At 36.9% G+C, this 11031-nt stretch overlaps 1 protein-coding gene across 3 annotated transcripts in view; it reads left to right on the top strand.

The window, feature by feature from the left end:
* Positions 1-817: 817 nt before the first annotated feature.
* The window catches only part of LOC105034770 (serine/threonine-protein kinase CTR1), an 87764-nt gene continuing 77550 nt past the window's right edge, over positions 818-11031 (top strand). For all 3 annotated transcript variants that reach the window (XM_029261716.2, XM_029261715.2, XM_029261717.2), the window contains exons 1-5: positions 818-1510; positions 7247-7545; positions 7639-7783; positions 7927-8030; positions 9187-9395. In XM_029261716.2, the coding sequence (XP_029117549.1) occupies positions 959-1510; positions 7247-7545; positions 7639-7783; positions 7927-8030; positions 9187-9395 (1309 nt within the window). In that variant the 5' untranslated portion in view covers positions 818-958. The remainder of the gene's footprint in view (positions 1511-7246; positions 7546-7638; positions 7784-7926; positions 8031-9186; positions 9396-11031) is intronic.

The raw sequence follows: 11031 nt of genomic DNA, 5'->3' as shown, positions 1-11031 counted from the left end.
TCTTGTAATCGTCGGATGTGATCCCGTGTTTTATGATGCTAAATCATCAGGCTATAATCGCGTAATGGGTCATTGATTTTCTAATTATTGCACCGTGATGTGCGGCCAGTAATTGTTCATGATGGTTAAAGCATATTGAGCAGATTAGCCGACTGTATGTCAGTAGTAGGCACGGTCATCAGTTGGTGATTCTGCCGTATGGTCGGTCACCGGTCATAAGTCGGTGATATTTGTTCAATCGGTTGATGAAGAGTTGGAGTCGTTAGTTCGATCGGTCGGCTATTGCTGAGTCGGAGTCAATCAGTTGGAGTCATACGTTCGGTCGGTCGGCTATTGCCGAGTCGAGTCGATCAGTCGGAATCGTGAAGATCAAAATTGGAGTCGATGGATTTACTCCAACGGATACTATTTCATTAACTAAGATAGGTCGTTGGATCATGTTGAAATATATTGGTGGGTAGAAAAATTAATTTGATATTTTTTTAAAATATAAAAAATATAAATAAAATCAAGCAAAAGTTAAAAAAATTCGGTCGCCTATTTGATTCGTGCGAGCTGCGAAATGACCGTAAGGCAAGGATAAGACGGAGTGGAAGCGGTGTCTGAATGCTTCCACGAGTAAACAGGAGATAATAGGAAAAATGGATCATGGGTCTCATTTTAGTTTCTTTTGTCGGTCCATGTAAGATTCCGTTTACCTGCGCGAATATCTCGGTTGCTGTCCCCAAAAATATCCATAAAGGCTGGCTGGCTCGTCCAAACGGACGCGAATAAGACGGAGAGTTTCAGAGACGATGAGTTGAAAAGCAATTAGCGGACTCGGAACAGCGCTCTCGTCGGTGGTCTCCATCGAAGACGTCACCCACCATCGCCGTCGTCAAATAAAAAAAAATCCTGAAAAAAAAAAAACCTCCTCCCTAGGGTTTTGATATCGCCCTTTTCTTCCCTAACCAGCCCCATGGAAATGCCCGGGAGGCGATCCAGCTACTCCCTCCTCAGCCAATTCCCCGACGACCCGCCGCCCCCCAAATTCGAATCGCCGCCGTCTGACAAGAGCCGCGGCCGGTCCCCCTTCGATTGGTCACTATCATCCGACGCCATCGTCTCCGGCGACCACCGCGCGGTGAGGATCGGGCCGTCGGCGTTTCCTTCGGCGGGGCTACAGAGGCAATCCAGCGGAAGCAGCTACGGGGAGAGCTCGCTGTCAGGGGATTATTACCTCCCCACTACGCTCTCATCCATAACGGCCACCATCGACGAGGACGCCTTCAATCGGATCGTGACCGCTGGCGAGGCACGGGCGAAGGAGGGGGCGGAGGTGATCGGGTCGTCGTCGTCATCCAAAAGCTGGGCACAGCAGGCCGAGGAGACGTACCAGCTCCAGCTCGCTCTGGCTCTTCGGCTCTGCTCGGAGGCAGCCTGCGCCAGCTATCCCAATTTCTTGGATGCTGGTGATCAGATGGCCCCAGCAGAGCGTGCTTCGGCGGAGTCCATGTCTCATCGTTTCTGGGTATGGATACAGCCATTACTTAATATTCTTTCTGAATTAATCTATGAAGATGAGGAATTGTGGGTAGATGTATCTAGATAATGGATCCAGTTTTTTTAATTCATTCTGGTAGTGTTTTCACTAAAAATAAGAAATATTGATGGACCAATTAAATCAACCTAGATTCAGTTAATTATTCATGCATGACACAATAAAGGCTTATGGTTGACTACTTATCACTTATATGAGAGGCTACGAAATTAACTTTTTAAAGAAAGTTATTTGGACAAAGGAGTACCAGGACAGGAACTAACCATCCAAGGGAAGTTATTGCTAAAAATAAGTTCCTCCTTCAAAAAGGCAATGAGAAGACTTTTTGAATTTTCTGATATCCTTACGCAAGACTATGATGGATCGATTACAGTGTCTATACTGAATGGGCTATTTCAGCTTCTTATCTTAGAACAAGGATTCTTTTCTATAGTGGAGGTGTGACCTGTTCTAATGCATCTAATGTTTGTGTATAAAGATGCTTGAAATCAGATTGAATGAAAGTTGAGTGCTGTCTCTCTGTCTAATGTAACTTGCCTGTTTGGTGCCTATCTTGCTTTTCTCAATCATATGTATGAAATGGATCATTATTCTATGAGTTCAGATGAAACGAAGATTAATTAAATCCCTTTCTTTTTATCTTGTTCATGTTTTGGTGCATCTTTTACCTTTCTCTTCACTCCAATCCAGAAATATCTAGTCCTCTTACTTAAGGATGAATGCTTCTTTAATCAATCAAAACCAAGGATGATTGTGAGAGGAAATTTAAAATATGCAAACATTTTTTTGGTTCCATTGCTGGGACGATGAGTGATTAATTTATAATGCCAACTATGGCTACACTTACAGAAGTGATTTGGCATCTGTGAGTGAATGAGTCTGAGTATCACTGTTTAGTAAAAGATTATTATGATTCAGCCACTAAAACAATAAAATGTCTCAAATCAGACATGATGTACAATAGCTAGATTATCTCAGATTGCACAAAATTACTGTTAGACCAACATAGGGTTATTCTCCTAATGATCAGTCTCATATGAATTGGAAATGGTCGATTGTTTGGGAATAGCCAAATTGGTGGTCAATATCAAAATACGCCATCTAATCCTATAATTTTTTTTTTTTTTGGGGGGGGGTGTGTTCATTGGAAATATATGGTTGATTTACTTAAAAATCGACTATACCTCTAGTCCTAAATTTGGAAGGCATACTTATTAAAAACATATGGTCGGTTCACCCAAATATAAAAATCAAGATGTTTGTTACAATCTTGAAGTTGGAAGGTATCATTTAAACTTGATTGTAAAGGCCAATTAACAAATGGCAGAAATATTTTAGGAATGTATGCTGAATTTGATTGACAAAATTAATCAACTAAGAATTGTTGTTCAACCAAATTCAAAAGAAGATAAATCAGCCAAGTATGTTCAATTGACCAAGATTGTGAAGGGCCAATTAACCAACAATGACAGATCAACTGAGGCCAAGAAAGACTGATCAACCAATAATTGTCAATCGACCAAGGCCAAAATGGATCAATCAGCAAAAATAATTGTTGATTGATTAAGGCCAAAAAGGGCCACTCAATCAAAAATATTAAATCAATTGAGAGGAGAAAGGTTAATAAATCTAAAATAGTTAATATATTGAAAAAAAAGAAAAACTATTTAGCCAAAACATTTCTTCATGCCAACCACATGTAATAGCACGAATCGTGGCAGTGATCCATCTACAATCATTTTTCATGCTATAAGGGGACGTTTGGTAGCATGTAATCCTGATAGGATTACATGTTATTTTGTAACAGGTAATCAGATTACATTGTTTGTTTCGTTATTTTCATAGGTAATGTTGCATTACATGTAATGCAGTATTACCTCAAAAAGAGGTAATCTGATTGCTTAGGATGAGGTGACTATGTGATTACATGTAATCTTACAATTTGCAATCTTGCAAGAAGATATCTTCAGGACCAAAATACCCCCATCAAAATATATTAAAATAAATCAAAATAAATTATGGGTAGTCCCAGATGGTGAAAATAGAAAAGAAAATATAATGGGTGATGTCACGAAAAATGGTTGGTCTCAAAATTAAGTTGTTCATCTAGAAAATAGACAGTAATCAATAAGGATGAGGGTACTTGGAAAAAATTAGCTTATATATCATATAATCTAAATTATATACCAAAAACTGCAATGTAGGATTCTCTGTAATTTTACAACAACAATATTGCACATACCAAACACTGCAATATAGGATTTTCTGTAATTTTATCAGGTAATCACATTCCCTCTGCAATCACATTACTATAGCAATATTACCTATGTAATGCAACAAATGCCACCTAAGTAATTTAACCTATTGGGATATTAGGAGCCTATTTACTAAGAATTAAAGGTAGGTGGTTTGTGTTCATAACACATATTTGGTCACTGAATAAAATAATATATGCTTTTCTAATCAACCCAGGCCATGGTCGATAGATGTGAATTTAATTGATTGACCGTAAAGTGGTTTATCACTTTGCATGACTTACTATTTACTTTAGCCGGTTGATAAACATGATCAATATATATTGGTTAGTATTTTTTATGGTTGATCGATCAAGTATTGGCTCATGTTTATCTAGCTCAACAAAAATATCCATTTCATTAAGCAATGGGGGCATTTGTTTATATTAAAAATAAAAAAGTATTGATCAACCAACAAGATTCAATTAATTATTTATGCATGACACATGGGAGCCTCATGGTTGGCCACTTATCACTCATACAAGAGACCATCTAAGGGTTGGGTTTTTTTTTTTTTTTTGCTGGAATTAACTTCCTAAAGGAAGTTATTTGGACAAAGGAGAAATTAGTCATCCAAGGAATTGCCAACAGTCACCAAGAAAGCTACCAAGACAAGAAGCAATCATCCAAGGGAAGCCAAGACTGGAAATATCTTCCTCTTTCGTGCTAACAGATATCATGAAGACTTCATTTCGATTCTCTCACATTCTTACATAACACTATGACGGATCTACCATAGTATCCATATTGAATAGGCTATTTCAACCTCTTATCTTAGAACTAGGATTCTTCTTTAGGGTGAAGGTGCAACCTAGTCTAGAGTGCATCTTGATAATGGTGTATTAAAGATGCTTGAAGTCAGATTGAATGAAGAACAACCGTTCTCCCTCTTTATAATCTAAATTCCCTTTTTGGTGACCATTTTATGTTATCTTGCTTTCCTTAACAATATGTATTAGGTGTATCAATATTGTGTGAATTTTCTAATCTAATTTCCCTCTTTGTGTCTATATTATGTTATCTTGCTTTTCTCAAATATATTTATCAGAAATGTTAATATTGTATGAATTTAGATTGAATAAAGGTTGTTTTGATCCCTTTTTATTTATCTTGTTCATGTAATTGGTGCATTTTTTACTTTTCTTTTCATTCAAGCACTCAACAATATTAAGTCCTCTTACTTGAGGTGTGAAAAGAACCTGCATACCTCTTTAGGGTGACAAATTAGTGAAACAAAGTATTTCTCTTTTTAAGTGAAATTGCAGATAGATATATCTGGATAATGGATCCAGTTTTTGATTAGGGTGACAAATTAATGAGTATAGTTTGATCAACTAATGCTGCCTATATGCTGAGCTATGCTGAACGTGTAATATACAATGTATTGGAAATTCCATATTTCTCGATATGCGATATGAGGATGAAGAATAAAGCATTATAAAGTTGGCTTGAAATAAACTGGATTAAACAAAAAGAATAAATAAAACCGTGGTACAAGTTCTACAGAAAAGAAAGAAATGGCAGCACATGAAGATGAAGAATTAAAGGAACACAGTTTTTTCAGCTTGATTTTTATATCTCGACTTGTGATATAATTACAAAGATCAAAGCTGATTTGAAGAATGTAGTATACAGGCTAGTGCAAATGCAATATTAGGATCAAAAATCATTAGACTAATTGATAATCGGAATAAGTTGGTTGATGGAGTTTGTTGAGAAACATGCTTTCTTAAGCAAGGATTGCCGACTTGGAACCGGATCCCATACTGGCCTCTGCGGGCCACCGTTGGCCTTTCCCTCTCCTTCTCTTTCTCACTCTCTCTTCCTCTCTTTTCTTCTCCCTCACTTCATTTTTGCTAGTGTTCCGAATCCAATGATTGAACTGCACTGGTTAGCCACTAGTATGCTTTGGCACGTCCTAAACTGCCCAGTTTGGATCAGTTCGGCGAACCATGCTCTTAAGAGAAAGTATGTTACTGGTAGTTAAATATATTTTTTTTCTAATATTTAAACTAATATGATACTATAGCATTTTTTTATGATCAATGTTTCGCTTGAAAAAATAAATGGCAGTTTTGGTTCAAAAACGATGTAGCAATAGACTCAACATTGCTCTTACTAACATCATATAGATTTGAGGGGCCAAGAGACGGACAAAGATAGCTCCATACTAAGAAGACAGGCAATATATATTTTGCAGTTCCTTTAACCAATAATAGTGATTTTCATCCTATTTTTAATTTGAAAAGTGCAATTCTTTCAAAGCAAGCAAGGAACCTTGGATTCATTACTTAGATGATTACTATGAAACCCATCTAGCAAGAAGTTATAAAATGAGTGGTATAGTGGGATTGATACTTTATTGGGGAGAACTGGGTAAAAATTGCAATGACTAGTAAAACCTGACGCTTCTAAATTTAGTGTTTCATATTAAAATAAAATGTTTTAGCAACAATATTCTGGACCTCATCTGTCAGCTACCTTCTCCTTATGCAGTTCAGTTTTTCCCATTCTCTACTGCCCACCACGCAAATGCAACAAAACTTTTGCATATGAATACTTCTTTGGTAACGAAAGGATGATTGCAACTCATGAATTCTTCAACATAATTTTAGTTGGCAAAAGAGAGTTAATCATGAGATTTTGACACCACATGTTCCAAGTGAAATGACAATTTACTTAGACATGTATTAGCTATTTTTGTGTGATATTATCATATGTGTTGCATTGACAAAGAGGGTAGCACTTAAAAGGAAATAAATGGTAGAGCTGGATTAATGGTAGCATTCCATCATTTTCAAATCTGCTAGTATACAATAGGGATGGTTGTTCCTTTTCCCTCTCATTTAAAATTTCCTCCTCCCTTCCCTTTTTCTCTAACTTGGATGACCTTCCTTTCTACTCTTTGTACAGTTCGAAACCTCAAATCATCTAGGCATTCTGGCACCTTTTTGGATAATTGTGTAACTAATAATTTGATATTTTTCCTTACTCCTTTCGTGTGACTATTGATCTTTTCCAGATATACTCATCTCCAACTATGTACTTGTTTTACCTTTTCCATATTAGCATTCCCTTCGACCCAACACTTATCTTATTTGCTTTCAACTTCTTTCAATTAAAAAAGAACAGAGGATGTACCTGTTAATTAGCCAGTGTGTCATTCTGTTCCTTGCTAGGACCTGATGGGAATTAGCTAATCCATTTAATGGAATGAAAATGTTTCTCTAGCACTGTCTATTACTTTGTGAAATTACTTCTTGCATTTGTAGCATTTTATAGTTCATCATTTCTGTTTATTTTGAAAATTTCTCTTACTCTGTATGCCGGCATGAAAAATTTTGCTTGTGTATTCTGTTATGGTCATACTATTTATCTTGCATCATAATTCATTGTTTTAATCCTCTACCAGGTAAATGGCTGTCTGTCATATCATGATAAGATTCCAGATGGCTTCTACCTGATTCAGGGAATGGATCCATTTGTATGGACTTTATGCACTGATGTGCAGGAAGAGAGTCGGATTCCATCAGTTGAATCACTAAAAACTGTCCACCCCAGTGATTTATCTATTGAGGTGGTTCTCATAGATAGAAAAAGTGATTTGGATCTATGCAAGTTACAGAATTTGATGGCTTCCCTTTCATGTAATTGTTCTACCAAAAAAGATATGGCAGAACAGCTTGCAAAGCTTGTATGCAGGCAGATGGGGTGAGTATGCTTAGTAGCCTACAAGTGAATGTGTGGAAATCATAATTCTCTTGCCTGTTGCTTCGGTAATTAACTATCCATTTGTCTCACAAGGGGTGCAGCTTTTGATGAGGAAGAGAGTCTGATCCCTCGCTGGAAAGAATTCAGTGAGGTTCTCAAGGCTAGTTCCTGTTCGGTTGTGCTCCCAATAGGAAAGCTATCTGTTGGTCTTTGTCGGCATCGAACCTTGCTGTTCAAAGTAAATTGCTGATCTCTTTTTTTTTCAGATTCAATTTAAGGGAGTTTCGTATGACATACACCTTTTCCTTTTTTGTTCTGTTTGTTACTGATGGTTACTTACTTTGTGTACAGTTCTAACCTCTTTTTCATCATGTGTTGAAGATGTTAGCTGACATGATAAATCTTCCATGCCGAGTCGCCAAGGGCTGTGCTTACTGCAAAAGTGATGATGCTTCCTCATGTTTGGTGCGCATTGGTCTTGACAGGTGCATGGTTTTCTTCCCCCACCCAGCACACACAGAGAAGAAGGGAAAAAAAAACAATGCCAATCAATGCTTTGATCAGCATTTAGCATCTATAAAACAAGTGTGCAGTGTACGGTGACTTGGAATAAAAATAAGTGGTTGTAACTTCAGGTGCATTGAGCATTTCCTTGAGCAGTGGAATAGACCTGCTCACCTCTGCATGCATGCATACATGTAGCATAATATACCAAAATGCTTTGTTGACCTAGATTTGCATCCTATGATATTAGGATGGCTAGTTTGCACAAGGTAGCACCGGAACATCACAATGACCAAAATGCATCCATCCCAATTCTGAAGTTCAGTCAATTGGCTGTTCCTCCAGTTGCTCATAGCATAATCTTTTATCTTTTGTTTTTCAATTTGTTTGCTTTAGATGGGATTTTTACTATGCTGAAGAAATCGAGTCCTGGACAAAATGCGATTAATGGCATTACATCTGTTTTCCACCCATATGCTATTCAGCTTGCCTCAGCATATGTAGCCTTCCTTCTAGCTTCAGCCTCTATAGCCTGACAGATTAAGAGCCTCCCTTCCCCTCCCCATTCTTCTTCTTCTCCCCTCCTTAAGAGAACGAGTTGGAGATGTGTTCTTAAGTCCTCAACATAGAATACCTAAACCAGAGATATTGTGGAATGATGGAATGGTCTCTCTTCCACTAATAATTCACATTGGGCACTGCCAATACATAGACCTATGTTCTTTTGGCCAGTCTTCCTTGTGGTGATAAGCTTTCCAGGAGACATTCAAAGTTTAATTCCTTCATTCTCAACTTTCCTAGATTTCTTGGAAAGAGGTGAAAAGAAAAAGGTCCAAATTGAACAGTATATAGGACATTTTTGGATATTTATTTTTCAGATTTAGTTCTCTTTTCTTTGGAAACTTTCTTCATGGCACAAAGATTTGGAGAGAGTTAATATGTTTGTAGGAATTGGAGTGGTTTGTATCATCATGTCTGTGCATGATGTGCCTTGCGTTTACATTGGTAGCTGCATGCTTGTCTTAGTTCTAATGTTAAAACCAAGTGCCGATTTTTTTCTAACCTTTGATATACTTGTTGAGTTGATTGTTGAAAAGCATAAAATTTCTCTGATTTCACAAATTTCAACTGTGGCAGGGAATATTTGGTTGATTTGATTGGAAAGCCAGGCCAACTCTGTGAGCCTGATTCTCTGCTTAACGGTCCCTATTGTATGTCAATTTCTTCACCAATGCATCCTCCAAAATTTAAATCAGTTGAAGTCTCTAGTAACCTTAGATCTTTGGCCAAGCAATACTTTTCGGATTGTCAATCACTCAATCTCATCTTCAGTAATGCTTCAGCAGGTGACTCCATCTATGCATTATTTATTAATTGTTGAACACACCTTTATATAATCCTATTTATGCTTTTCATTTTATGTTGGTCAATATGTTGGTCTTGACTTCTTGAAATATGAAATTCTTTTGAATGCGGTTAATAGTATAATTCTTTGCTTTACATGATATAAAATTAATCTTTCCAGAGCAGATCAATTAAAGTTAAATTTTACAATTGTCGTTGACAACTCTATAACCTCAAGAACCAATGTTAAATGCAAGGTTTCAAGTGTTGGCCTTGTTAGGCTTGATACATATTGTTGACCCTTTCCTAATCAGCTTAAACTTTATAGTTGTAATTGCAAGTTAACATGATATTGTTGGTCAGGTTTGCTAGAGGTCATTAGTTTAAGTTCTCTTGAGTTCAGTTATTTACTTAATTACCCTGGGTATCTCTGTTATTCTAGTTTTGGCTTCTTTTGACTCAGTTGCCCTCCATGTTTGTGGTCTGGGCTACACGTGAGTGGATGGGGTTAAGCCTCATATACATTCTTGACCCTTCCCTATTAGCTTAAGCTTTGTGGTCTAGTGGTAAGTTAACAAGCCCATGCTGGTCTATAATGGGCCAATATGGGCATCATTATATGATTAGTATGGCATATGAAATCGTTTTCAAATTTTTACTTGTAATATTTTTTTAAAAAATTATTATCTTTTTTAACATTTTTTGTTTCAGCATGGCTGCAACATGTATAACAGCTATTTTTTTAAAAAAATTATTATCTTTTTTAACATTTTTTGTTTCAGCATGGCTGCAACATGTATAACAGCATGGCAAGACCTGGCCATGCTAACCAATTTCTGACACTCCATCCAGCACCAGTACTTCTTTGTTAAATGCATATGATGCTAAGTGATCATATTGTTTTGCAGTAATGAATTTACTTTTGGTTTAGGAGTTTGCAGCTGCGAGGACCAAATATTGCTTAGGGCCTGTTTGCATGTCTAGGCCCAAAATCCCATGGGATTTGTGGGTTGGACCAAGATAACCAGTTAAGTCAAACTAGATTTGGGTTCTTATAAAAATAGTTCTAGTCTAGTCTAATTTAGCTAGTTGTCTTGGCCCAACCCATGAATCCCATAGGATTTTGGGCCCAGATATGCAAACAGGCCCTTAATGAGGTTCCTGTATAGCAGACAGAGTAAAGCCTAGAACTGTAAAATGGATTATTTTCTGGGTTATCGCTGATGGGGTTTGATTGGATGTCTAGGCTGACAAATCTTTATATTTTGGGTTACTTTTTGTTTTCTGAATGTTGGCTAATGGATATACTGTTCTGTTAGTGCTTTCATTTGCTTTAAGAGTGATTTAATCTTTTTCTGTTCTAGCAAAAGCTTATGTTGTAAAATAAGGAACTTTCTTTCCTTATGAGATGAATTTAATGTTTGATGGAGATAAATCCTACTTAAATTCATTGTATTGGAACTACAAATCCTATTATTTCTCTTATCTCATCTTTTTAATCTTGTCCCTTTTTTCTTTTTTGAATACAAATAGAAACTTCAAAATCAAATCATTGTTATTCTCCTTAGATACAGTCCTTAATAGCATTCATTTTGCTCGTCTAAAACCTGGTTTGAAATTGGCTTCCTGAATTTCTAT

Source organism: Elaeis guineensis, chromosome 8 (genome assembly GCF_000442705.2).
Source record: "Elaeis guineensis isolate ETL-2024a chromosome 8, EG11, whole genome shotgun sequence".
NCBI classification, from domain to species: domain Eukaryota; kingdom Viridiplantae; phylum Streptophyta; class Magnoliopsida; order Arecales; family Arecaceae; genus Elaeis; species Elaeis guineensis.
The sequence above is the reverse complement of the archived record's forward strand: the minus strand, read 5'-3'. Positions and strand labels throughout refer to the sequence as shown.